The following is a 27,921-nucleotide window of genomic DNA, read 5'->3' on the forward strand; positions in this document are numbered from 1 at the left end:
TCTCTTTACATTTTATGTTTTAAACAAATTGGCTTATTTCCTGTTCTTCACCTGTAACATTTCATGTCTTATCTCTGTACCTTTGCCTGAACTATACTCTCTCCTCACTTTTGTCCCTTAGAATGTCCATCTTCCTTCAACACTCAGCTCAAATGCTTTGTCTTATATGAGACTTTTCCTGATCCCCTGCCTTTCCTTCCTCCCCTGCCTATGATCAGAGGCTAATCTTTCCCCCACATCTTCAAATTACCATCAATACACCTTGTATCTACTCATATGTGTACAGTTATATCTCTGTATGGTAGGCAAATTTCTTGAAGGCCTTTAAAGGCAAGAGCTATTTTGTTTTTATCATTGTCTTTGTATCCCTAGTAAATAAATAAATAAATAATGAATAAATAAATGTTTTTGTATTGATTGATTGTTAATGGATAGTGTGGCCATGAGTTAAATTTTAGTTGACATTCTGATACATTTCAGTTGATAAGGAATGATTTTCAGCAAAAGTGGGAGGTGAGAAGAACTATTTTAGTCAAATCAGTCAAAATCAAATTCTAGGTGGCTATTCAGGAGAATTATAAGAGTGTAAAGGGATTTTCTGGGATTCTACTGATCTCAAGGAATACAGCAACCCACCTGGTTGATCACACAGGCCTAGCTGTTAAACCCATTGAGATTAACTGAAGAAAGCACAAAATTCAGGTGTCATATCCTCAATTGCACCCCAACCTTCCAGGGAGGGTCTAGAAAGAATCAAAGAAACAATAAAGAGAGAGCCATAAAGATCTACCATGGAAACATAATCAGACATACAAATGGTAAAAAGAACTGGAGAAAAAGTATGAGATGTTCCTTCTTCCCCACCCTGCCTGCTACTTAAGTACTTCAGTGAAAGATTAAGACACATCAAAAATCAACTACTGAAAAAATTCAATGAAATTTGTGTTTAATCCAAAGGACATTGAGGACCCTATCACTTTGCCTTTCTAAGGTAAAAAAATAATTAGAACCATTCAATTCCCCCTATCACCATCAATGCAAGGATACCACAAAACTGAAACATATCCGTCATTTTAGTTTTACATGTGGTTTGTGACTTAAAGTCATTAAGAAATTACTCCTAGGGCAAATACCAGAATTATGTATGAGACCATAAAACTAAAAATATGTCAAGACAGAACTCTCTTTTTGGGATGTCTCTGCTTGTTTCTAGGCTTATATATTAAAGAGTTCTAACCTATTATTGGGTATTTTTAATATTTCAATGTTTCAATGGATCGAAAGTCAGATTGAAACTGTTTTAATTGCAGTGTCTTCTTCCTTTCTTATAATCTGGTATGTTGAATTTGACTGTTCTTCTAAGTAGCTAATGGTTTGATTAACCATAGGTAGCTAATTTGATATCAATTTTTCTTAAGAATTACCCATCTTTTCCTATCAATGACATAGTCAATTTCAATTTTGGTGATGTTATTAAATCCTCACTAACTAACATTTTCTACTCTCCTCTTCAAGAAAATATTTATGATATATATATATATATATATATATAATTTTGTAATTATATAAGTAATCTAACCAGCTCTTATGTTTTTAATACCAAATCATCTTTTCCAACCCTTTTTTTTTGCCCTTCTATTCTTTGTTCACCTTCACTTTAAATTCAGTTGTTGAAGTATACACTTCAGGTGTTGAAGTATACATTAATTTGATTTGGAGAATGTGAAGTTTGTCATAGAATTTTTCCTTTCCTGTAACATCTGTACATAAACTGCAATTATTTTCATGGCAGTCTTAACTGTGGTCATCATAAACATGAGATGAAAAGATTAAGCATCCCACAAAATTGAGTTTAGAAAGGACCAAGGATGAAAACAACATCCAAATTAGAGCCTCGGAATAAGCCTTCCATCTTTAAGCAAAACATTTTTCATGTTTTTTTTTTAATTTAAAGAATCAAATTTATAGAATTTATAGAATATCAGTATTGATGGGGTTCCTCCTCCCCCAAAATATTTCAACTTCTTATTTGTCGTTCAGTTATTTCAATTGTGTCCAACTCTTCATGACCCCTTTTGGGATTTTCTTGGCAAAGATACTGGAGTAATTTGCCATTTCCTTCTCCAGCTTATTTTACAGAAGAGGAAACTGAGACAATCAGGGTTAAGTGACTTGATCAGGATCACATAGTAAGTGTCTGAGTCCAGATTTGAATTCATGTTTTCCTGACTCAAGACCTAGCACTCTATCTACTGAGCCATCTAGCTATCCCAATATTTCAACTTGCTGTTTAGCAATCATGATATTAATTAACAAATTGATTATATATAAGACAAAAAATAACTACATTTGTATGGAGAGCCATTTCTATATCAGCTGTCTATTCAGTCAGATCCCTGACTAGTTTAAAAAAAGACTGAAATGAATACCAAACTAGAAGAAAAGATAAATATGAGAAGGTAAGTTGAAGTTAAAGAAGAACATGGGGAAAAAAAGAAAACAGAATATGTGTGGTTTACAATCTTCACCATGGGAAGATCACTGTTCCACTAAAATACTGAAAAATATTTTTGAATTATAGAAGAGAGGTAATTCTGAGCCATGAAGGGCAAATTTTGGCAAATCCCACCAAAATAGAAAGATTTCAAGTATGCCACAGTCTAATGGAGACTAATTTGTTGTCTAAAAGCAACCTAAAGAAATTTGGAAAAACTTATCACTATAGTCAAAGCAAGAGAAATTAATAAGTAACAACAATTCTTGAAGCCCATCTTCTAAGTAATTAGTGGGGCTAAGATTTGTATCAACGGAGGGAGTGGCCAATAAAATTATTGACTTCTGAGGCATTGACTAATCATTATATATATTGATTTTATATACTAGATCCATTCTGCACATTAAAGCTCTATTCTTCTTGTGCTTCCACCATGATCCATAATAAATCTCAGATTCTTGATGGCATACCAGCAGAGGATATATTCAAAAAGGTCCTAACAAACTAGAAGGCATTTAAATATGGACTATATGCTTTTCATTCAATGTTCAGACTACAAATTTAGAGAGCCTCATCCCATAGGGATGAACCCTAGGTGATGAATTTTCTGGTCTTTCAACTACCAGTCCCATTAATTGGTGATGGAATGTATGCAACTTTGCCCACTAAGCACACTATATTTCCTGTTGGTCCCAAATACCTGACCATTCTTCATTTTCACATCTTGTAACATCTAGTCTTTCTCCTAGTCCTGCCCCACTGACTTACTTCTACCCACATGAACCTTCAAAACCTGGATTCTCATAAAAGAAAGGAAATTTCACCGAGGGAAATTAATCCATTCATCTTTGGAGCTCCTGCCCTAAAATCTAACTTGACTGGTGACTAAGAAGGAGCAAACTAACTTACTTAGCTGGCCTCACTCCTTGAAAGAGTGTAAGGAAGAGCACTATGCTCATCCTATTCACCAGGCCATGTTTTGCCTTTATATCCAGTCATACAACCATCCACCCAGGCCCTTTTACTATCTTCATCTCTTCCATCCCAGTCTTTCACTTTGGATACAGTTCTTTGTATTTTGGATACAGTACTCAAACTGATAGCACCACTACTTCTTCTGGAAAGGGTAGGTCAGTTAACTTTACACATCAACTCACCATCTCTGTGACTTGTCAGACAAAAACTCCCTTCCCTGGCCAGCGCTACTTATATGCAATGTCTTTACCCACTAGAATACAAATTTGAGTGCCAGATCTGCTTTTTTTTTTTTTTTTTTTCCATTTGTATCTCTAACACTTAGCATAATGCTTGGCACAAAATAAGTTTTTAATAAATAATTTTTTCATCCATTCATTCATTATACTATCAAAAGAATGTGATCTGTGTCAGTGGAGGAAACACTCAGACCAATGCAATCAGGTAACTTTAAACAATCAAATGTACTACATAACTATACACTGGAGAGGTAAGGAGAATCTTGTGTTTAAGTTGTAGAATGGTAATTATATTTTATGAGCTAAAAATAAACACACATGGTCTTACAAAGGATATCTGCTCTGAAAATTATACTTCTCTTCTTGAATTGGGCCTGTTCCAGAAAATCTATTACAAATGGTCTCTGTAGTTATTGACTACTCTGCCAAGACATAATAATTGCCACAGTCAAAAGATTCTGGGTTGAAAGCATTCTTGGAATATGTGAGTAAAAATTATCCAGGGAAAGAAAATTATTAATAATAAAGTACATGAAAGATTTCAAGTATGAATCACAGTCTTATGGAGCATTCAGAAACAAACTAAAAAGAAAATCATTTAGTATGATAGGGAAAGACAAAAATAAAATCAAAACCAAAATTTTGGGCTCCAAAACTTGGAAATAAAACAAGAAACTTTTTAATAGAACAGATTAAAATATAACAATCCCATGATATTTTTTATTTACTTTTCTTTACAATTTTCAATAAAGGACATTTATTTATCAAACTACTTACCTTGTTTTCTTTACAGTGATGTTGCTGCTGAGTTTTTCTAATCGACATTCTCCAGTATCATGGTTAATAATCAAAATACATTCTTTTAGGTAAGGTTTCTTTGAGCCTTTGAAAACAGATACTGGTGGTGTTGAGCCCTATTTGAAAATTTTTAACTAGTTAATTAACATTTACATAGAATTTTTCATTTAATTTTAGAATTAGAAGTAACCTTATATGTAGCCTTCTTTTAACTATTTCCTTCTTATCCTGTATACAACTTCTTTTGTATATATTTGTTTGTATATTGTCTCCCCATTAGATTGTAAGGTCCTTGAGACCAGGAACTACTTTTTGCTTTTTTTTGTATCCTCAGTGCTTAGCATAGTTCTCGCTGCATGATAGGTACTCAATGTTCATTGATCAGTTGATTGATTAGATCTACCTTCAATTTCTTAATTTTAGAAATGAAAAAAACTCTCAACTCTAAAAGGCCCAAAAACTCTTTCACATACTTGAACTTTTAATTTTTCCTGTTACCCTAAAATGTAAAGTCCCATGATGAAAATCCATGATGTCCATATAATTTAAATTGCAGAGAACCTAAATATAATGGAGAGGTTACTGTAGGTATTAATAGGGTATTAACATATTATAATGACACTAAGAAGTTAGGCAAAATATCACTAAGGAAAAAAGCCCAAATAAAGCTATCCACAGAATATTAAAAAACCTAAACAGAAGTTTTCCAATGTTTTGGGTAAATTTTCAATGAAAGATATACGGGAGGATATGGTTAAGGACCTCACAGGATAAGAAAGCATAGCTCTGATCCCCATGATGATGAGATGAGATCACTGATCCCCATCCTGATCCATGTATTTTCTTTCTTAAGATGGATTTTCTTTCTTCCCTAAATTTAATATCATCCTAAATTTTGAATATTGGCCACTGTCCATTTATTTTTTAAAACAGTTTAATACAAAGAGAAAAATTACCCAGAGATCTCCTGAACATACAGAAGGTAGGCCATGCTTCCATAAGGATTCATCTCTAACTTCAATAATAGATTTTAATTCCAGGATAGTAAGGGCATTGATCTCAAGCTTGTGGCAGGCAGTAGTTAAAATTTTTAAAAGTCCCTGCCAAGATATGTTGAAGAGCAGCATAGCAAAGTACTTTGACTAGGGGTAGATTAATATTGTTGCTCAATTCTTTTAGTCATATCTATTTGTGAACCCATGTTTAAGGAGACTTTTCTTGGAGGCATTGTTTTTTGGGGGATTTTTTTGCTGAAGCAATTGGGGTGTTAAGTGACTTGCCCAGAGTCACACAGTTACTAAGTGTTAAATCTGAGGACAGATTTGGAATCAGTTCCTCCTGACTTCAGGGCCTATACTTTATTCACTTCACCATCCAGATGTCCTTAGGAGGGGTTTTCTTGACAAAAATAATGCAGTGTTTTTCCTTACAGGGTTAAATGACTTGCCTAGGGTGATACAGCTAGTAAATATCTGAGGCCAGATTTAACTTGGGTCTACTTACTCCAGGCCCTGCACTCTATCTAATGTATCACTTAACTGCCTTGGGTGGACTAAATCTGCCTCTTTTTGAAGTGATAGTAAGAGTCAATTGGCTTTTGAGGGGAAGGGTAGTGGTGTTGGGGGACAGGCAGGATTTTCAAGGGCCCTTCATTAAGGGAGCTTTCCAGAGTATGACATCTGATATCCAAATAGTGATATATACCTTCCAATACTCTTATGTCCATTATCCAATGTATTATCCTGGTGAGACAAACAGGCCAGCTATTAACAATAATAAAGCCAATAAGTCACAGCTTGGATCAGAACTGAACACCCAAGTTTTCTAATGTCTAAATCAGGGCATTTTCAACTATATCAATTTTATGAAAAGTTTAACAATGATCTATTCATATTCTCTGACCTAGCATTCTCATTGTGATGAACAGTGTATGTTCTGACTGCGATCAGTAGTCTGTAGCTGGGTAATATAGTGATACTTACTGGCCCATATAGAAATCAAACCTGTAACATTGTTCTCATTAGAACAAATCTATAAACAAGCTACTGATGATGCTGTAAATGTGGTAAACTTGGAAACACTAAACAGTATATAATACTATACTAATATAAGGTAATATTCTTAGGATTATTAAATTAGAAGGTTTTGGGTATTATAAAATTACCAGCTAGTGGGAGAATGCTCATTTTTTTTCCAGAAAGAATATAACTTTCTCACATTTTCCATGGTGACTGAGGATTTTAGAAAAAGTTTATCTGAGGGGATATTTTCATAATGCGGGGGAGAGCAAAAGCATAGTCTCTTCAAGAATATACTTTCTGTTCTTTATTTCTCATGATTGTCCTAGGACTACAAAACCAAGGTGGGTTATTATTAATTTCCAAAGATGATTGAGGCTGCATATTCAAGAAGCAGAACTACGAATAAATCTCTAGCATCGTGGCTAAACCCCTCATAAGATTTGACTCTATACTAAATAGTTTCTATATGTCTAGATAGGACCACCATCTTGGAGTTTATATTAAAGGTTCTTGCAGAGAAGTTGAAATAATGTTAGTTAGCTTAGCAAGTATTACAGTGGAGGTAGAACAGTAAGTAAAAGAAGCTATGTAAAGACAAAGATTTTCCAGAATTATGCTCTTCCACTCTTCTGACTTTATCAACATACATATCATACAACATTATTCAAATTATGATTATTAAGGATTTTTCAAAGGTGCTTACTAAACTTTTAGATTCTTGAGGGAAAGGATCACATCTTATATGATAATCTATCTCCCCTAGCACTTAGTATATTGCTTAATAAATACATCCTGTAATATATTCCTGGACTTATTTTCTTATTTCCTTTAAAAATAGTACTTTAAAAAATGTCTTCATTTACACACACACCCCTATATAGACACACACTACTCACTCCCTATACTAAATTCCCTACATGAATATATCAGCTTATAAAATCAAATACATTCAAGTGTTTAAATGTATTGAATTTTAAAGTCTCTCCTCCATCTTTCCCCATAGTAGACACCTCAAAGTTATAGATGAGAAAGAGAAAAAGAAAAATAAATGAAGACCTGGAGGACTACATAAATTCCTGGGAAGACAGGACTTAGTAGAGAAGAAAAGAACTATTTATAGTTCTAGGCACAAATTCATTGGAATTGTTGTTGTTGAGTTAAATAAAGCACCTTCTATTTTCAATGTTTTATTAGCTTGAGTACTCGCCTAAAAACAGAAAATCTTTTACCTTTCACTTTTTTCACGAGATGTAGACAAGGACTAAATGTTAATGCTCTTTCTCAGGTGAGTCAAAATGATTTATGATTTAATCAGATTTACCTGAGAATAAACTCAATCAGTACACAAAAATATTTACTTCTAGGCCATGAGTTAAATTGTGCACAGCCAGGTCTCCTTGATATAGGAATCCATTAATTTTTTGAGTATATTTCTGAATAAGGAAAAAGCTTTTTTCAATATGTGGAGAGAACAAAGACACAAAAGGCTTTTCACTGAACATTCTAAGTAACAGGAAATGAAATAAATACTAATAATACCCTAGTGCTAGTGCTAGTGCTATTAGCTTTTATGCTTTTCCCTCAAGCAGTATCTAGAGCCTATTGGGTCAGCAAGTGACCAGAGTCTCATATGAACATATGAGACATATAACAAAATATGAGGTATAAAACATTCTCATGATAACTAGAAGGAAAAGGGGGGAAAAAACTCTAAGAAACAACCTATTTCAAAGTCTGTGACTTCTTCCTGATCTCTGCTGCTTTTAATTTGGGATATTAACTCTTAAGGAAAGTGAGAATACTTTAGATCCAGTGGACAATTTATAAATATTAATGAATGGAATTCAAAGGAAATATCCTCAATATAGGAATCCTTGTTCTTCTGGTGGGGACAGCAAGAGGCAATCATTTGTTAAAAAAACAAAACAAAAAAAAAACCTAATCCATATTAAATCTTTTTACACACACACACACAACACGAATTTGAAAGAATCATCCATTGTCAAGAATACAATTTGAAGCTAGTCTAGCATGGTAGTGTTTGTTACTAAATGAAGGCTTTTCAACGATTGAAGAATTGGGTTAGTAGGCTCCAGACAATCTTTAATAGACATAATAAGATCATCTTATTAGATTACGAATTAATAGTTGATCATGCTCTTTCCTTCTTTGCACCTCACATAGCACTTTATATATTCATTATATAGTAGAGTTTTCTGTGCCATATCCCTTTAGTAGATTGTAAGCTAAACAACTGTAGAATTGGGCAATCACAATAAGTATTTAATAAATATTTGCTGGATTAAACTGAATTCAAACAAGTATTGTATTAATACTATATAAATTTCAGCACTATATTTTCAATTTTCCCTTAGGACAACTCAGAAAGGAACACAAAGTATTTAAGACAAATATGAATCAATAACAAAAGTTTTGTTTTTCTTTTTTCTTCATTGGGAAGAAGTCAAAATGGAGAAGGGTCTAAGAAAAGAGTTGCCCTTTCTCTCCCAAAAGAGAAGAAAGAAAGGAAAAAAAGTGCGATTAAAGCAGTTTTAATGCAAAGAGAAGGCCAAAAGAAATAAGACAGGCAAGACAATTTTAAGTTACATGTTAAATTTATTATATATTTAAAAAGAAAAGAGTGATTCATATGATACATAATTTCAAAACACAATCCTTTTTTTCTGTTCTATTGTAAATATGAAGGCACATGTTTTATTTGTTTAACTGTTAAATTCAAAATTTTGAAAAAAACCCTAAAATATAAACAAACTATAGTCAATTCTTGGCTGGAACATTCTATCAAAAAATCTCTTTAGATATTTTTCTGAAAAAAAAAGTAAACATTTCTAAAAGGATTTTACCTGACATCAGTTAAATGAATTAAATTTTTAAGGGTTCTTTTTAGACACCAGATTAAATAAATACTTCAAATTAATAGCATATGCTGCTAAAAATCTTAGAACTATTAAACAATTCATATTATTAATTAGAGAATTAACGTTTTGTGTGTGTTTGAAAATTTTCAACTCTTCAGACTCAAAATTTTAATTTTCTTTTAGCTCTAATTCAGACTATGCTTCCCTATTTAAATATGTTTTATTTTAAATAGATGACAATGCTTACCTCTATATTTGGCAGTGTTATTGTCACCTGTTCACCTTTGCCAACTTCAAGATCTCCTTCACAAGAGGTATCAATAGATGCAGGTTTAAAGTCATCTAAAAAACAAACAACACCACCAATCTTGGCAACTTGTAAAATTTGCTACTTAAAATATCAAAAGTTGGATATGTTTTATAAATATTGAAAAAATGTTTAAATAATCACAGAAACAAAAAAAACCCTTCAATCCAGCTTGTTTCTTTATATATGACTAAGAAAAGAATATATATGTGATATTTAACATGTATAGGACTGCTTGCCATCTGGGGGAGGGGGTGGAGGGAGGGAGGGGAAAAATCGGAACAGAACTGAGTGCAAGAGATAATGTTGCAAAAAAATTACCCTGGCATGGGTTCTGTCAATAAAAAGTTATTATAAAATTTTAAAAAAAAGAATATATATGTGAGACATACAATTTTTAAAAAATAATTATAACTTTATGCTTATCATACCCAAACTATGATGAACATGGAAAGACAAGGTCCTTCTTGGCAAAGGAATTCTAGAGAAACTCGTCGATGTTTTCAGTGTGGAAAAGTTGGACATTTGAGAGCTCATTGTAGATATGGAGATAGAGTGAGAAGACAGGGTGAGAGAAAACCCAAAACCCCATGTCCAAAATGTAATCTGAATGTAGGATGACCCAGAGAAATGAGAGGCAGGATCCAGCTCCAAAGTATCAATCAAAGGACAGGTGGGGCATGATAGCAGCTGAGGTTACACCCAGAGAGACTTTAGAAATTCAGGACTCCGATGTCATCAACCAATAGAAAAGCAATCAGGATTACAGTTGGGAAGAATACAAGCCTTTTGACAACAAGGCAATATCCAGTGCAAACAACTCCAATTGTTGACTTACTTATATCTTCTCACAGCATCTAATAAAGCATTCTGCAAATAAAGTATTGTAACCAATACTAGAAGCTTTATAAAATATTAAGATAGCTTTATGGGAGTGATATAATATAAGAATGATTCATTTTAATACATATGGCCAAACAATTCTGGTAGTGCTTCTGAGAAATTCACAATAGCAATATTCACTGTTCCTTGCAAAATTAAAATATGCTTCAACAATGATCTTTAGTTTCAGATGATATTCAACAATTATTTATTTATTACTTGTGTGTACCTACTATGTACCAAAGGGTTAAGTGCTTTGGATACAAATACAAAGAATGAAAAAAAAATCTTCTCAAGAAGCTCATATTCTAACATAGGATACATTATATACATATAATAAGTATATAGAGAATATAAAGAAAACTAAAAAAATACAAAATATTTAAATATAAGCAAAGATTTAGTATGCATTTATGATTTCATTTACATAGTGAACTCCTGGAAAGGAAGCTCTACTAAAACAGATCTAAACTTGCCTTGCAACTTAGTTACCTGGGGTTCTGAAAGGTCATTTGACTTTCCCAGTCTTATAGAGATAAAACTTGAATCTAGGTTTTTCTTCAAAGTCAGTTCTCTATCTACAATTCTCTATCTATTGTGCAAAATTGCCTTTCTCTGCAACTATCATCAAATATTTGTTAAGTACCAATATGTAAGTAAGTACACAGGATGAATAAGATAGAAGAAGAGATTGTGCTATGAAATGGGAATTTGTGCCAGAATCTCTTAGGAACAATGATTATGAGTGATGGTGAGAAGCTGAAAGCATAAATATGCCAAATGGAGTTTGAAGAATAGTAGAAGTGGAGGTCACTGTGACAATTTTCAGCTAGGATTTTTCTTGATGAGTAAGAACTGGAAAAATATTTACCCTTCTTGTTGGTCATATTACCCAGATTTCATGGAGACTGGAATGTCCAATAAATGAAGCACACACCCTTAAGAATATTCTGTATTAATAGTGATCTTTCAAATGTTAAGGTACTGGGTACTATTGGGCTGCTGAGGTAATGAATTCATAACTAACACAGGCTCTGAGTGAGTCCAGGATTTAAAAGAAGTGATAATTACTACTTACTTTATGACCATAGGCAAATCATTTAATGTGAGAGCTTTGATTTTTCCATATGTAGTATGAAGAAGACATATTACTTACCTCATCAATATGATATGGAAACCTTAATGCATCAAATAAACATAACAGAATGTAGATTCTTCTATTATTTCTGCTTTTTCACTATAAACACATAGTTTTATACCTCACACTAATGAAGTCATTTACTTCTACCCAGTTGGTTTTCCTTCTAATATGTGACAGTACATTGTCTGTTTCTTCTCCCCATTACATGGTTCTTAAGCATCAAAACCTTTTCATGTCTTTATATTTATTTTTCTTACTATTAATCTGGAAGAGAAACAGCAGGTATGAAAAGGTTCCCCAAATCCACTAGTTTCACTGTTACATTTGTGTTGCTGGATAAAAATTGTGAGCCTATTACAAATTAATGTTACCTAATCTCTCAGTGCTGCTAGGCAATCTTTTATAGCTCTCTAGTTAACTCATTATTCCCTTACCATAACAGTTTTTCTAAACCTTTTCATCCTTCCTAAAATAACCCAAGACTAGTCCTGTCCCCACTTACTTAGGTGAGAGCTTGGTCTCATGTTTTCTTTAAAAACAAAACAAAACTATTTATCACTGAGAACTCCTTTGTTTTCCTCTTCTCATCTCATACCACAAAACACCCTTTCCCACTCAGCTCCATACCCTTCCCATCTTCCATCCCCGGCCCAATTTAATAAATTCTGATGGCTCCCTATTACCTTCAGAATCAAATATAAAATCCTTTGCCTTTTAATATCTTTTGTAATCCAGAACCCTACACAACCTTTCCAGTTTTCTTACATCTTACACACCCTCCCCCCCCTTCAAATACTCATACATACTCTGTGACCAGTGATAAAGGCCTTTTGGCTATTCTTTCAATGAGATTTTCATATCTCAACTCAACTCTGGGTATTTTGATTGGTTATCTCCCATATATGGAATATTCTCCTTCCATATTTCTATTTCCTGGCTTTCTTTAAGTCCCAGCTAAAATCCCAGGATTTCCGCTCTCTACAGGAAGCTTTTCTGATTCCTCTCAATTCTAGTGTCTTTCTGATAACGATATTTCCAATTTATCCTATGTTTAGCTTATTAGAAAATAACTATTTATTTGCATGTTATCTTTTCCAATTAGATTGGGAGTAAGGACTGCCTCTTACCTTTCTTTGTATCCACAGCACTTACTACAGTATCTAGCACATAGCAGGTTCTTAATGAATATTTATTTACTGCCTGATCTTACTCTATTTTAGCAAGTGCCTTCTCTCTTTTTTCTTCATAAGTCCTAAGTAAGAAAGGTGTACATAGATGGTAATTTTACATCTTTAAGGAATGTTCATCTATATTTCAGATAAAACTACAATCTATTCTAAATTTTTATTTATAGCTGCCTAAGTTGGAGGAGGAGGAAGAGGAGGAAATACAGTGAGAAGAGAAAAAAAGAAAATAAATGGGAGCTTAGGAAATAGTGGTAGTATAAAAGGTGCCTCCTTAGGAGTTTGTACTCCTTTTCTCTTTCTATTCTATGCCTAGGTCTCTCACTGCAGAATCCACAACACATCAGTATTTAACAATGTGGGAAGCTAGGTTTGGAGTATAGTAGTCTTCTCAGATGGTGCTTTTATGGTGACTATATCTATTATCTGAATTACCAGACATCTAATATAATTCTATAATCAGTTGTTAAAATGTTGTGCAGTCCTAATCTCTAGTCATCTTATACACTGTTTCTCTAACAAGATTATAATGTTGAGCACAGGAACTATTTCTTCCTTCTTTTGTATCCTTCAAGTTACTATGCTCACCATACATACTCAATAGGGACTTATCAATTAAAATGACACACTGGAAAGGAACTATGGTTCATCAAGCTCACTTTTGTTTTGATTATAGCTAAGAGCCAAGATGAGAGAATATTTTTCCTATGACTGTCAATCTCAAAATGCCAGGATAATATTCAAATATCACTTGTTTTCCTTAATGCCCCATTCTAAGGTTATTACTAAAATACTTCTGAAGAAGAAAAAAAAAATTGTTTAAAGAGACATATATGGATTCACAGAGATTTGATCAACTTAGAATTTTAGAAGATACATATAGGAAATGCTATAGCAGGTTAAAAATGACAGTCTTTTTAAGAAAAACATCAGGAGCACCAAAGTTTAGTGATAAATACTAATGGAAAACATTTTTTTTTTAAATCATTTTGCATGCAATGAAAGGTCAAAGTAAGTGATAGGATCATTATTAATGGCAAATGAGATGATAACAGATGACAGCAAAGGAAGAAAATTTCTTCAATCTATAAAGGATGGTTTATGAGCAATTTGAAAAAAAAAATAGCAATAACGAAGAGTCAGTATGGCTTCAGAAAGAACAGGCCATATCAAATTAATCTCATTTCCTCTTCTCCTAGGGTTTATGGTATGTACATTAGGGATATGTCAATGACAGAGTGTACTTTGTACATAAGATGCTAGTAGAATTATGTAAATACAGAACTAGTTGAATTATATAGTCAGAGAGAAGTCTTAATGAATTGATTAAAGAAGTATCTTGTGGATAGCCCTATGTATTTGCCCTTGGCTCCATACTGTTCAATATATCTGTAAATGACAAGGATGACATAAGCTCACAGAAAATAATTCACATGTTGTTTAAAAGTTAGGTTTTAAAAAAAAAAATCCAGACTGGGTAGGATGATGAGATAAATCTAATGAAATGGCATTTAATAGGGATAAATGTAAAGTACTCTAATTAGATTCAAAGAAACTTCTTTGTATTTATGAAGATTACAAAATAGGAGAAACATGCATCATTAAACAACAGTTCTTGTGGGCAGTAAAAAAAAACAAAAACAAAAACAAAAAAACCTAGGGGTTTAGAATATAGCAGGTCCTGTGCATGACAGCCAAAAAAAGCTAATGCAATCTTAGGCTGCATCAATAAATGTTGAAGATGTCCTAAACAGAACAAATCTGAACTATTATGTCCATTACTAACTGTCACATTTGACAATTAACACTTATATAGTGTTACTATATGCCAGGCATTGTGCCAAGCACTTTAAAATTATTATCTTATTTTATCCTCATATCAATCCTGGCAGGTAGATGTTATTATCATTATTTCACAGATGAGGAAACTGAGGCAAACAATGACTTGCCCAAGGATGCATAACTAGCAAGCATCTGAAGCAAGAGGAAAAACATTTAAAAGCTGGAATATATCCAGAAGAAAGATAGTAGACTAGTAAGGAGACTGATAACCAAGCCAAAAAAATAATCAAGTGGGTATTATAGCACAGAAAACTTGTTTACTCTCTGTAGTGGAGAACAAGAGCACATGACAGCTTAAAGGATTGTCATATTAAAGAGAAATTAGATTTGTTTTGCTTGAATATGGAGTGCATACCTACTTTGTCTACTTTAGGAAAGCAAATGTGTCAGAAAAAAAATCTCTAACATTTAGATCTTAAGATCTCTTCAGTAGTAGAGACTACTCTTCATTGTGACTACCTCTTCATTGGTCTTCAAGAAGAGATTCAATGATCAATTGTCAGGAACGCTCTAGGCCTGAATACCTATTCAAGTATAGTTTGGACTGTGAATGTAAAGATAACCTGTACAACAAGTTAATACCTTATTTAGCTCTTGTACAAGGTGTACTTTTTATTTGATTTAAAACCATCTGCTCATGTCTATCATGTTATGATTTTATGAACTTCAATCACATCTCATGATGAAACAGATATTTTCAAGCTTCTACATTTTTCAGACTAAAGTGTTCTGAGTACTTTACCTTCAAATAAAAGCTCTATCACCCACCTGATTAGTTTGGTATCTTCTCTATTAAATTTTTTTCTTTCAGTTTGGCAACCATAACCATTTTTCAAATTAAGAAAAACCAAGAAAGAGGAAGAGAAAAAAGAGAAAGAAAAAGAAAACATCCAGTTTTTTGGTGGAAGCAGAGAGCCACACTAGTACCCAGAAAACATAAATCTAATCATTAATCTATCTGTAGATATCCAAATGTTTTTTCATATCAAATATTTTGAGTTAAATTCCAAAATACGTGGAACTACTCCAGAACAGATACATTTTTTCTTTTTTTCTACCAGCTAATAGTATTTTTGTAATTTTTCCAATTACATGTAAAAATACAATCATTTTTGTAAGATGTTGAGTCAAATTTTTCTTTCCTTCCTATACCTCCCTCTTCCCCAAGATAGCAAGTCATCATCTGATATAGATTATACATATACAATCATGTTAAACATATCTTCATAAATAGTCATTTGTGAAATGTGAAATCAGAACAGGGAAAAACCATGAGAAAGGGGGAAAAAAAGTGAAAATAGCATACTTCCATCTGCATTCAGTCACTACAATTCTTCCTCTGGATCCCGACAGTATTTTAAATCCTAAATCTCTTAGAATTTCTTGGATCACTTGCTGAGAAGAGCTAAATTTATCATAGATGACCAAAAGGAGATCTTTTTAAACCCCTGAAATTCTACTTTCTCCAAAGTGGACTTTTAATAAATGTTGAAGAAAGAATATAAATGAGAATCTTGCGAATGTCTTCACAAGATCCATGTGGTTAGGGTACTGATAGGAGTGTGGATGGAAGAGGGAGGGAAAAGAAAACACGGCATCGGCAAGAGGTCAGGAACTGTGGATCCCGGCCGCCGCCGCCGCTCCCCTCCCCAACCTCCATGATACTAGCATGGCACCAGCTGCCTTGCAAAACGCTTCCAGGTTCACTTCATCTTTCATTTGTTCCCTTCAACATCAGGAGAACCTATCTATCCGTCACCTCGGAACCCCTAGAACAACCAGAAGCCTCTCCCTGTCACTCACCTGAGTTCTGTCTGCCTGTCACCGACTGTCACTCAACCCCTCCCCCCCAGCTTCTCTTTTATGTCTCCCCCCCCCCCGGGCACCCACAAAAAAAGGGTTTACGAGGCAGAGAAGACAAGAAAGACCTTTCTCCGTAGGAAAAAAGTGGGGACCTTTGTGAGGAATACTCCGGAGACTTCGGGGACTCATTCACAAGTGAAAAAAACCCACTGGGCCAGTAATGTAGGCGAAGTATAGCCCCCTTCTTGCCCCACTCACAACGCACGGTGTGGAAGGCGCTGCGCGGATGCTTCTCGAAACTCTCTCCCAACTTTAGCACCCGCTCCCGGCTGTCAAAATACGGAGCTCCGGACGGCCCATTCATCCTCCTTAGCCGCAACTAGGCAGCACGCCACCTGCCACCTAGACCCGGAGGCACAGCCTGCCGGCCTCTTACTGCAAGCTCCCGGTTGCATGCTGGTCGGGGTGCGGGGCGGAGCCCAGAACGGGCCAATGTGGAGCCTCGGAGGCGTGGATTGGCTGTTGCTTGACAACCCAAGGGGGATTGGGGGCGTGGCTATGGGAGCTTTGAGTGGAGCCGCCGAAGGGTTTTCGGTCCGCGAGCGCCAGCCGCTGGTTTGCGCAGCCGCCGTTCGCTCATGAACCGTCGGGGGAGTGAAGTATTCGTCATTTGGCCACTACGTCTGCTGCCCCTCGCTCTGACGTGGACGACCGCAGCCGCAAATGGTCGTCCCTTAGTAAAACTCCACGTAAGAGCGAGGTTACTGTAGTCGCACGTTCTAAAACGAAGGGGCGGGGGAGGCGGAGATGGTGGGGTGGAGGTAAAAGGAGGCGGGGCAGCGGGGCGCGGATGGGTACAGAGAACTTTGCGATCTGCCCAGTCGGCGGAAGAATTTTCGGCTTCCATCTAGGGAAAGGAAGTTTACGCCGCGTGGCATTTCGGCCTGAGGTACTCTGGACGTCCGTGACGCCAACCACACGGGCGGATCTTGGAACCTAGAGAGGCCTAGAAGGGACTTCCTTGACCTTAATTGCACAGCTGATAGATTAGTGGTGGATTGCGATTTGAGACCCAAGTCTGGGCTCACCCTCGAGTGTCCTTTCCCATTCATGCGTGAAACTTCCCTCCTCCGTCCCCCTTGTAGAGCAGGTTCCCTGGAGCTTTTGGAGGAGAGACAGCTCGGTTACCTGGGCAACGTTGAAACAACGCTTTGTGTGCTGAGCATAAGCAAAGGGGGCCGAGAGAAACAACCTTTTATTAAGCGCCAAATGTATGCCAGGTACTGTACCAAAAGCTGCGGGGTAGATGCTGTTATCTCTTGTTACAGTTGAGAAAACTTGAGTTGCCCAGGAATCACACAGATAGTGTCCAAGACCGGATTTCAACTCAGGTCTCTCAGTTCCTGACCCATTCAAACAGCAATGTTTGAATTGTGTTACCATCTTAGTGGTTTGGGCTAGTTCCTCCCTCCCTGTTTTTCTTTCACTCTCCTCCCTTTGCTCCACCCTGCAGAAAATTGGCAGGTTGAAATTGACTAGTTTTCTTTGAACTGTGGGCCTTCTGTGCAGTTAAGTAGGGCAGTGGATAGCATGCTGGACTTGGAATCAGAAAACCTCCCCTTCAAATGCAACTTTAAATATTTAACTAGCTATGGAATCAGGGTTAGTCATGTAAAATAGGGATATTGATAACAGTGCCCACTTCTCAGGGTGATACAATGAAATATTTGCAAAGCATTCTTCAAACTTTTAATGCATCATGTATATGCTAGCTGAATTTACAATTTAGTCACATATTTATATGGAGGCATCAGGTTCCATACAGTAGGGCATTTGTTTCCATAAAAGATAAAGGAATGAACTTGAACTAAATAATAATACTGAATGCCAAGGGATGGGAGTAAATTTTTAAAATCCTAAACAAACCAAAATTATTTGCCCATCTTGAAAACTTTTCCATCTGTGACTGTCAATTGTGTTACTTAGTTTTTTTTCATTGTTAATAATGTTTCACCCTTTGGAAGCGTATATACTAGAAAGAGCACTAATATAGAATCAGGAGACTAATTTTAGGCCCAGATACAGAGAATCAGTTATGTAATTTACTAGGCAATTTCCTTAATATCTTGTGAGAGCTGGGTAGAGTAGTAGTTAGAGAACTGGAGTTGTGAACATGTGGTTTCAAATGTGAACACTTCCTGCTTCAGTGTCTTTATTTGTAAAATAATAGCATAATAATAGCATCTTACCTCCTTAGGTGGTTGTGGATATGTGATGATATTAGTAAAGTTTTTTGGTAAATCTTAAACTCCATATGTAAGTATTAGTATTTATTATCTTATTACCCTTGTTGATAAAATGAAAATGTTGGACTAAATTAGCTCTGTGATCTCTTTAAGAACTTATAAGTCCTTAACTTACAGTGTTAAAACTATGTATAAATCATCTCTTTAGACTAGATTAGAAACAATAAATTAGAGGAAGCAAAAGAGAGGCACCCTGATAAAAGTAAAAACTAGTTATAAAGGAAGAAATGCCTTACAAAAACTATAAACATGAGTATTTTTAGTATAGTATTTCATTACAATATAGTACAACTGATGCTTATAACAATACTTAATTCTAAATATTAATTTGAATCATGTTTACTGAATTGTAAATATTAAAATAAGTTTGAGGCAGTTTAAGTGACTGGAAAATATGCTTAACATAGAATACTAATAGACTTGGAATGTAAAATGCCATCCACATCCAGAGAGAGAACTGTGGAGATAGGATGCTTATGAAAGCATACTTTTCATCTTTTTTTCACTTTTTTTGTTTGCTTTTTCTTTCTTGTATTTTTTTCCCTTTTATTCCCATTTTTCTTTCACAATATGACCTAACATGGAAATATGTTTTAAATGATTGGATATGTATAACCTATTCAGGATGTAGTCTCAGATATAGTAGTACATTTAACAATTTAACAATAGTAAATTAACATTTAACAAATCAGGTATTACTTCACAGAATAGTCAAATTCTTTTCAGATTTGTTTGAGAAAAAAAGTCCTAGGGCATTTTTCATTCCTGGTGAGTTATACTTCAGGTGATTTGAGATCTTTTGACCTTCCTGATAAGCGTGGATGGTAGCAATAGTTGGAGAAAATGGAATTATATAAAACTTTTTTTATGTGATTGTAAGTCAACTGTTTGCATTCTTTCAGGACTTTGTTTTTGTAATCATGTTGCTTCCATGAACATTAGCATTGTCAGATACTAATTAAGTATAAGATGCTTAATCTAATCACTTAATTGCCTAAACTTCAAGTCAAAAGATTTGTGGTGGACTGGAATATGTTTATAGACAAGGAGAGTGAGGTACTTCTGAGGGGAAGTGACTTGTGGCTGAGCTCGAATTCGACTCTAGGCCCTCTTGACTGGAAATACCTTTTGCATTTATAGGGTTTTTGTTTCCAGCATAAATTCTTTTCATTAAAATGTCCTCTGGCTGAAGGCTTTTCTGTTTGCATTATATTTATAAGGTTTCTTTCCTGTATAAATTCTCTAATGAAGAATAAGATTGCAATTTTTGTCCTTTTTTGTGTGAATTCTCTGATGATAAAAGATGTCTTGTGGGTGGGACTCTTCTATATTTCCAGAGATGAAGTGACTTGAGACAACTGGGAGATTGGAAATCTGAATACTTTATAGAAAGATATATATATATATATATATATACACACACACACACACACATATATACACAGTTTCCCTCTTTTGCTTTTAACTATGGTTATTTTTTTTCTAAACTTGATCGTGGAACTATATGCATCACCTGCTAAGCTTATACTGACGACTGCTTGAATCTGGACTGGGGAACTACCTTCTTCTACTTCTTCTTCTTTTTATTTGCTAAGGCAGTTGGGGTTAAGTGACTTGCCCAGGGTCACACAGCTAGGAAGTGTTGAATATCTAAGGTCAAACTTGAACTCAGGTCCTCCTGACTTCAGAGCTGGTGCTCTATCCACTGTTTTATCTAAGATGCTGAATTGTTTATTGAACTATTAGGAAACCTCAGAACAACTGAATGTGACCTATATCACTCTCTGGGACAGGTCTTCTTAAACTTTTCCCATTCACGATCTCTTTTCACCTGAGAAATTTTTACTCAGCCTCGGGCATATAGATATATAAATAAAACATTTACTGATAATAAATCATAATTTCACAACACCCATATTCAGTTACCCAACTCCATATGGGGTTATTACCCACAGTTTAAGAAGCTTAACTCTAGAGCACATATCTGGGAGTAGTTAAATAAAAAAGGACTGTCCTAGTTGAGTAAGCCTGTAATGTTGAAAGTTTCACATATCTGGTTTCTAATTTGCAGGGATTTTAATGGAGGATTCCTCTTACTAATGGAAACTTGTTAGTCTTTATTACTTTTAATGAAGCTCTTTCTGCTTTCTATTATGGTTTTTGTCCAGGTGCTCCCATAGTTTCAAAGCTAGGCTTTTCTCAGGTGATACATTTGGTCATAGAGATAATTGAACTAGATGGTAATAAAACTTTGACTCCAGATCTGGTACTTTTTTTATAATACCAGATTATATATAGATTTTTAAAATTTTAACTTGATGTTACAAATGTGAAATGTTATTAACCTCCTATTATCCCCATTTAAAATATTTTAATAATACAATGTGATAGGAATCTTACCTGACTTGTATTACATACTTTTTTTTATTAAAGGATAATTAGTGGAAAATGGAATCAGTCATTGTGGATCCAAGGATATTGTCTCTAGCTGCTGAAGTTACAGAAAGCCCTGAACAGAATGTTCCTGTTATTCTGTTGAAATTAAAAGGTAAGTTCATTATATAATATATATTTGAATAACGAAACCATAATCTCGACTTCCAAAGTTATTTTGGGAAGTTATATTTTAATCATTTAATTCTAAACTGTACATGTATATCTTATATTGACTGTTGTTCTAGAGCACATTTGCATTTTCTTTCCTGGAAATAACTGAGATATTGAACAGTATATTTTACTTTGAATCCTGAAATATAATCATCAAAACCGGGTTAAATATTTAAGTATCTTTGAACAAGCTGTGCTGCTTTCTGATATATTTAAAAGTTATCATTAAATAATGTTTAAAAGCTATGGTAATTATGGTGGAAGTAACTAAATGTGTCTCTGTTTTCTTTTGCTTCAGAAATTTTAAACAGTGCCCCTTTGGGAAGCTCAGAATTAAAGAAGATTAAGCAGGACATATATTGCTATGATCTCATTCGATATTGTCTATTGGTCCTTAGAAAAGATGACACCAAAATCCAAGGTGGTTGGATGACTATTTCCCAACTTGCACAAATATTAAGGTAAAGATGAAGAAATGAATCGAGTTAATTCTTGCTCAATTTATTCTACTTTTCATCCTAGAATCTCTGTTACATTCTTATAAGGAAAACACCATTAGCTAGTCTTTTGGAGAATGGAAAGTTGTAATTTTCTTTGTTTTTCTTGGGAGACTTATAAATGAGTGAAAAAGTAGTGTTTTAGATATGTAAATCAGTATTGTTTTTAAAAATCTTAGGAAATCAAATCTAGATGTACTCCATCCCAACCAAAATAAAATAAAATGTTAAATAAGCAACATCCTATGCTAATTCCGGCTTTCTGTTATCTTTAGCATCTATTCCTATGTTAAAAGTTTATGTAATAGGGAGAGTATCAGAAATTTTCAATTTCTGATCCAGAGTTTGTAATTTCTTATTTTAAACCATGGTCCAGAAATCCAAATCCCATTTTCAGCTACCACCTAAAACTAAGCAAATTTCACATGCTAAAGTAAAATTTTCCTGCATAGGTCTTCTGTCTTCAAAAGACACTGAGAATAGCACAATCAGTTGAATTTGTCTAAGACTTCATAATTGTTGGCAATAATCACTCTTAGTTTCCTGGAGGCCCAGAACTTTTTTGTTTTTGTCTTTGCATTCTGAATGTCTAAAAGAGGACACTCAAGATTACCTTCTTTATTAGCTCCACTCTCTCACATTTCTAAAAGTTTCTCCCTGTTTTTTGGCTATTTCTCTGCTTTTTACAAATACTCCTATGTCTTTTCTATCCTCAAAAAAACCTGCCCTTGATCCATCCATCCTTGCTAGCCATCTCCCTTTATCTCTTCCTTTTTTTGGTTAAACTCCTTTTAAAAACTGTTTACAATTCCTCTACTTTCTTTACTTTTTTGTTCCTTTAGTTTCTTTACTCTTGCTGCCTCTTAACTCATTTCAGTTTGGCTTCTGCTCTCATTATTCAACTGAGATTGCTCTTTCCAAAGTTACCAATGATGTCTCTCTCTCTTTTTTTTTTTTTTTTAATAATTATAACTTTTTAGTGACCCATGCCTGGGTAATTTTTTACAACATTATCCCTTGCACTCACTTCTCTTCCAACTTTTCCCTATCTTCCCTCCACCCCCTCCCCCAGATGGCAAGCAATTCTATACATGTTAAATATATCACAGCATATCCTAGATACAATCTATGTGTGCAGAACCGAACAGTAATCTTGTTGCACAGGAAGAATTGGATTCAGAAAATAAAAATAACCCGGGATGAAAAACAAAAATGCAAGCAGTTTATATTCATTTCCCAGTGTTCTTTCTTTGGGTGTAGCTGCTTCTGTCCATCATTGATCAATTGAAACTGAGTTAGATCTCTTTGTTGAAGAAATCCACTTCCTTCAGAATACATCCTCATACAGTATCGTTGTTGAGGTATATAATGATCTCCTGGTTCTGCTCATTTCACTTAGCATCAGTTCATGTAAGTCTCTCCAAGCCTCTCTGTATTCATCCTGCTGGTCATTCCTTACAGAACAATAATATTCCATAACATTCATATACCACAATTTACCCAGCCATTCTCCAATTGATGGGCATCCATTCAGTTTCCAGTTTCTAGCCACTACAAACAGGGCTGCCACAAACATTTTGGCACATACAAGCCCCTTTCCCTTCTTTAGTATCTCTTTATGGTATAAGCCCAGTAGAAACACTGCTGGATCAAAGGGTATGCACAATTTGATAACTTTTTGGGCATAATTCCAGATTGCTCTTCAGAATGGTTGGATTCGTTAACAACTCCACCAACAATGCATCAGTGTCCCAGCAAAACTCAACTTTTACTTTCCCAATCAACTGTCTATTAGATTAGATACTGAATTAGGTAGATATTACATATTAATTAGATAGATATTGAATTAGATAGATATTAGATATGAATTAGATAGATATCCTTAGATATCCTGTAGCCATCCTAAACTCAATATATCCAAAACACAACTCTTATTTTCCCAAAAAACCCTCCCTCTTCCTTATTACTATAGAGGGGAGGGCATCATTATCTTCCTTGTCATGCAGGCTCACAATGAAGGTATCTAACTTTTCACTCATCTTTGAGTGACTAAGTGCTTCTCTTGTATGTTCCTTCAAAGCAGCAGCTAAACTTTACATGATTGCTAAGTGGTCAGGACATTTTAGTACTATGCTATTAGTATGATCTATAGTGTGTTTATTTTTCCTAAATAGGCTTACTTTTTCTGAAAATCACTGGTTTGATTTTGAAGGAAAAGTCCTTTGTTTATCAGGCAAATGTTTATCATGAAAAAATGCAAAGGGAATTGTGGCTAAAAAGGTTCAAGATTTATGGTAGCTTTAATGTTCGATTTTCATTTATAATAAGTGCAAACCAAATCACAAAACTATGTTCTTGTTTTAGCCAATGCTGTGTGGGCTTGGAGCCAACAGAAAATACAGAAGAATTTTATAATGAATTGCTTCCTTCAGCTGCAGAAAATTTCCTCATTTTAGGAAGGCGATTGCAAAAATATTACATCAGTGCGGTTGAGGTATGTGCATATGTTTAGCACTCTGAAGACGACATTACTGCTGTCTTAAGAAAAGAATATTATTTTTCAGTAAACATTTGATGGAAAATAAGAATAAAAAATAAACAGCAACTTGAAATTTTTTTTTCGTTGCAAGCAAAGAGAAGAAGAGGGGAGAAAACTACCTACACTTGAAAGTTATAAAATTCTGTTTGAAATGGAATATAAAGGAAAATATAGTTATATTTAAAGCTGCCCTCTCCCACTAGTCTTCAAAACTGTCCAAAGGCATATTTGTTTCCAGTGTCTCCAGCTCAGTATATAATCCCTTCTGGAAACATGGGAGAAAGGAAGATTTAGATTTCTAAATTAAATACTTTTAACAACCCCTTCAGAGGGAGAGAATGAGAGTAAGATTTTTCTCTGAGCTGTTGACTTGCAAGAAGAAAACTGAAAATTGTTTAATCTCTCTGTGTTTCACTATCTTCTATGCTTTATAAACTTGTATAAGGTCTTAATGTTTTCAAAACAAAAATATTTAATATTTTATTTCCAAGTAAGAATGAATACATTTTTCACAATTATATAGCACTTTACTCCTTTCAAAACATTTTGGTATAAAGTATTGCCATTCACACTTGGTCATAAAAGATTCTTAATGAGTATATAAAACTAGCTTAGAGGATCATTGATAGCTCTTTGATTATATATGAAAGAAATGAAACAGCAACACCCTTTGATCATATATGAAAGGAATGAAACAGCAACACAGAGAGATGAGGCAAATTAATTCTTTGCTTCTGATTACCAAGAAAGCTTAGGAATTTCCTAATTGCACTTTTTCTGTGGAAATCAAATAGTGAGAAGAATGGACAGGGGTCTTTTTGTAGATCTAAATAGCAAACGTACAGGATGTGATGGCTTACACTTAGGTTGTTTTTTTTTTTCATCTTTTCATATTTTTATTTAATATTTTGAGTTCCAAATTCTATATTTCCTTTCCTTCTCCCCTCCTTGAAACAGTAAAGCAATCGGATATAGATTATACATGTGCAATTATGTAAAATGTTTCCATAATAGTCATTTTTTACAAGAAGACTCAAAAGAAAAAAATGAAAGAAAATAAAAAATTAACATGTATCAGTCAATATCAGTTCTTTCTATGGAGGCAAACAGTATGCTTCATTCATCATTTAGGAATGCCTTGGATTATTGTATTTCTGAAAATAGCTAAGTCATTCACAGTTCTTGATTACACAATATTGCTGTTACTGTGTACAACATTTTCCTGGTTGTATTCACTATACTATACATCAATTAAGTCCAGGTTTTTCTGTATTCATCCTGCTGGTCATTCCTTACAGAACAATAATATTCCATAACATTCATATACCACAATTTACCCAGCCATTCTCCAATTGATGGGCATCCATTCAGTTTCCAGTTTCTAGCCACTACAAACAGGGCTGCCACAAACATTTTGGCACATACAAGCCCCTTTCCCTTCTTTAGTATCTCTTTACGGTATAAGCCCAGTAGAAACACTGCTGGATCAAAGGGTATGCACAATTTGATAACTTTTTGGGCATAATTCCAGATTGCTCTTCAGAATGGTTGGATTCGTTAACAACTCCACCAACAATGCATCAGTGTCCCAGCAAAACTCAACTTTTACTTTCCCAATCAACTGTCTATTAGATTAGATACTGAATTAGGTAGATATTACATATTAATTAGATAGATATTGAATTAGATAGATATTAGATATGAATTAGATAGATATCCTTAGATATCCTGTAGCCATCCTAAACTCAATATATCCAAAACACAACTCTTATTTTCCCAAAAAACCCTCCCTCTTCCTTATTACTATAGAGGGGAGGGCATCATTATCTTCCTTGTCATGCAGGCTCACAATGAAGGTATCTAACTTTTCACTCATCTTTGAGTGACTAAGTGCTTCTCTTGTATGTTCCTTCAAAGCAGCTAAACTTTACATGATTGCTAAGTGGTCAGGACATTTTAGTACTATGCTATTAGTATGATCTATAGTGTGTTTATTTTTCCTAAATAGGTTTACTTTTTCTGAAAATCACTGGTTTGATTTTGAAGGAAAAGTCCTTTGTTTATCAGGCAAATGTTTATCATGAAAAAATGCAAAGGGAATTGTGGCTAAAAAGGTTCAAGATTTATGGTAGCTTTAATGTTCGATTTTCATTTATAATAAGTGCAAACCAAATCACAAAACTATGTTCTTGTTTTAGCCAATGCTGTGTGGGCTTGGAGCCAACAGAAAATACAGAAGAATTTTATAATGAATTGCTTCCTTCAGCTGCAGAAAATTTCCTCATTTTAGGAAGGCGATTGCAAAAATATTACATCAGTGCGGTTGAGGTATGTGCATATGTTTAGCACTCTGAAGACGACATTACTGCTGTCTTAAGAAAAGAATATTATTTTTCAGTAAACATTTGATGGAAAATAAGAATAAAAAATAAACAGCAACTTGAAATTTTTTTTTCGTTGCAAGCAAAGAGAAGAAGAGGGGAGAAAACTACCTACACTTGAAAGTTATAAAATTCTGTTTGGAATGGAATATAAAGGAAAATATAGTTATATTTAAAGCTGCCCTCTCCCACTAGTCTTCAAAACTGCCCAAAGGCATATTTGTTTCCAGTGTCTCCAGCTCAGTATATAATCCCTTCTGGAAACATGGGAGAAAGGAAGATTTAGATTTCTAAATTAAATACTTTTAACAACCCCTTCAGAGGGAGAGAATGAGAGTAAGATTTTTCTCTGAGCTGTTGACTTGCAAGAAGAAAACTGAAAATTGTTTAATCTCTCTGTGTTTCACTATCTTCTATGCTTTATAAACTTGTATAAGGTCTTAATGTTTTCAAAACAAAAATATTTAATATTTTATTTCCAAGTAAGAATGAATACATTTTTCACAATTATATAGCACTTTACTCCTTTCAAAACATTTTGGTATAAAGTATTGCCATTCACACTTGGTCATAAAAGATTCTTAATGAGTATATAAAACTAGCTTAGAGGATCATTGATAGCTCTTTGATTATATATGAAAGAAATGAAACAGCAACACCCTTTGATCATATATGAAAGGAATGAAACAGCAACACAGAGAGATGAGGCACATTAATTCTTTGCTTCTGATTACCAAGAAAGCTTAGGAATTTCCTAATTGCACTTTTTCTGTGGAAATCAAATAGTGAGAAGAATGGACAGGGGTCTTTTTGTAGATCTAAATAGCAAACGTACAGGATGTGATGGCTTACACTTAGGTTGTTTTTTTTTCATCTTTTCATATTTTTATTTAATATTTTGAGTTCCAAATTCTATATTTCCTTTCCTTCTCCCCTCCTTGAAACAGTAAAGCAATCGGATATAGATTATACATGTGCAATTATGTAAAATGTTTCCATAATAGTCATTTTTTACAAGAAGACTCA

The 27,921-nt window shown here is 34.4% G+C and overlaps 2 protein-coding genes across 6 annotated transcripts in view; one reads left to right on the plus strand and one right to left on the minus strand.

Annotated features, from left to right (window-relative positions):
* EAF2 (ELL associated factor 2) overlaps positions 1-17,011 on the minus strand; it is a 57,411-nt gene extending 40,400 nt beyond the window's left edge. Inside the window, exons 1-3 of the mRNA XM_051985374.1 lie at positions 16,824-17,011; positions 9,654-9,748; positions 4,486-4,622 (exon numbers count right to left, since the gene is read on the minus strand). Of these exons, the coding sequence (XP_051841334.1) occupies positions 4,486-4,622; positions 9,654-9,748; positions 16,824-16,929 (338 nt within the window). The 5' untranslated portion in view covers positions 16,930-17,011. The remainder of the gene's footprint in view (positions 1-4,485; positions 4,623-9,653; positions 9,749-16,823) is intronic.
* Positions 17,012-17,081: 70 nt separating this feature from the next.
* IQCB1 (IQ motif containing B1) overlaps positions 17,082-27,921 on the plus strand; it is a 48,355-nt gene continuing 37,515 nt past the window's right edge. For 2 of the 5 annotated variants that reach the window (XM_051985369.1, XM_051985373.1), the window contains exons 1-4: positions 17,342-17,845; positions 21,305-21,419; positions 21,777-21,939; positions 24,340-24,469. In XM_051985369.1, coding sequence (XP_051841329.1) covers positions 21,320-21,419; positions 21,777-21,939; positions 24,340-24,469 — 393 coding nt within the window. In that variant the 5' untranslated portion in view covers positions 17,342-17,845; positions 21,305-21,319. Of the gene's footprint in view, positions 17,315-17,341; positions 17,846-21,304; positions 21,420-21,776; positions 21,940-24,339; positions 24,470-26,712; positions 26,843-27,921 lie in introns of those variants that run through there. The other 3 variants (XM_051985371.1, XM_051985372.1, XM_051985370.1) reach the window with 3 other exon arrangements.

Source organism: Antechinus flavipes, chromosome 3, assembly GCF_016432865.1.
Source record: "Antechinus flavipes isolate AdamAnt ecotype Samford, QLD, Australia chromosome 3, AdamAnt_v2, whole genome shotgun sequence".
Lineage (NCBI taxonomy): Eukaryota > Metazoa > Chordata > Mammalia > Dasyuromorphia > Dasyuridae > Antechinus > Antechinus flavipes.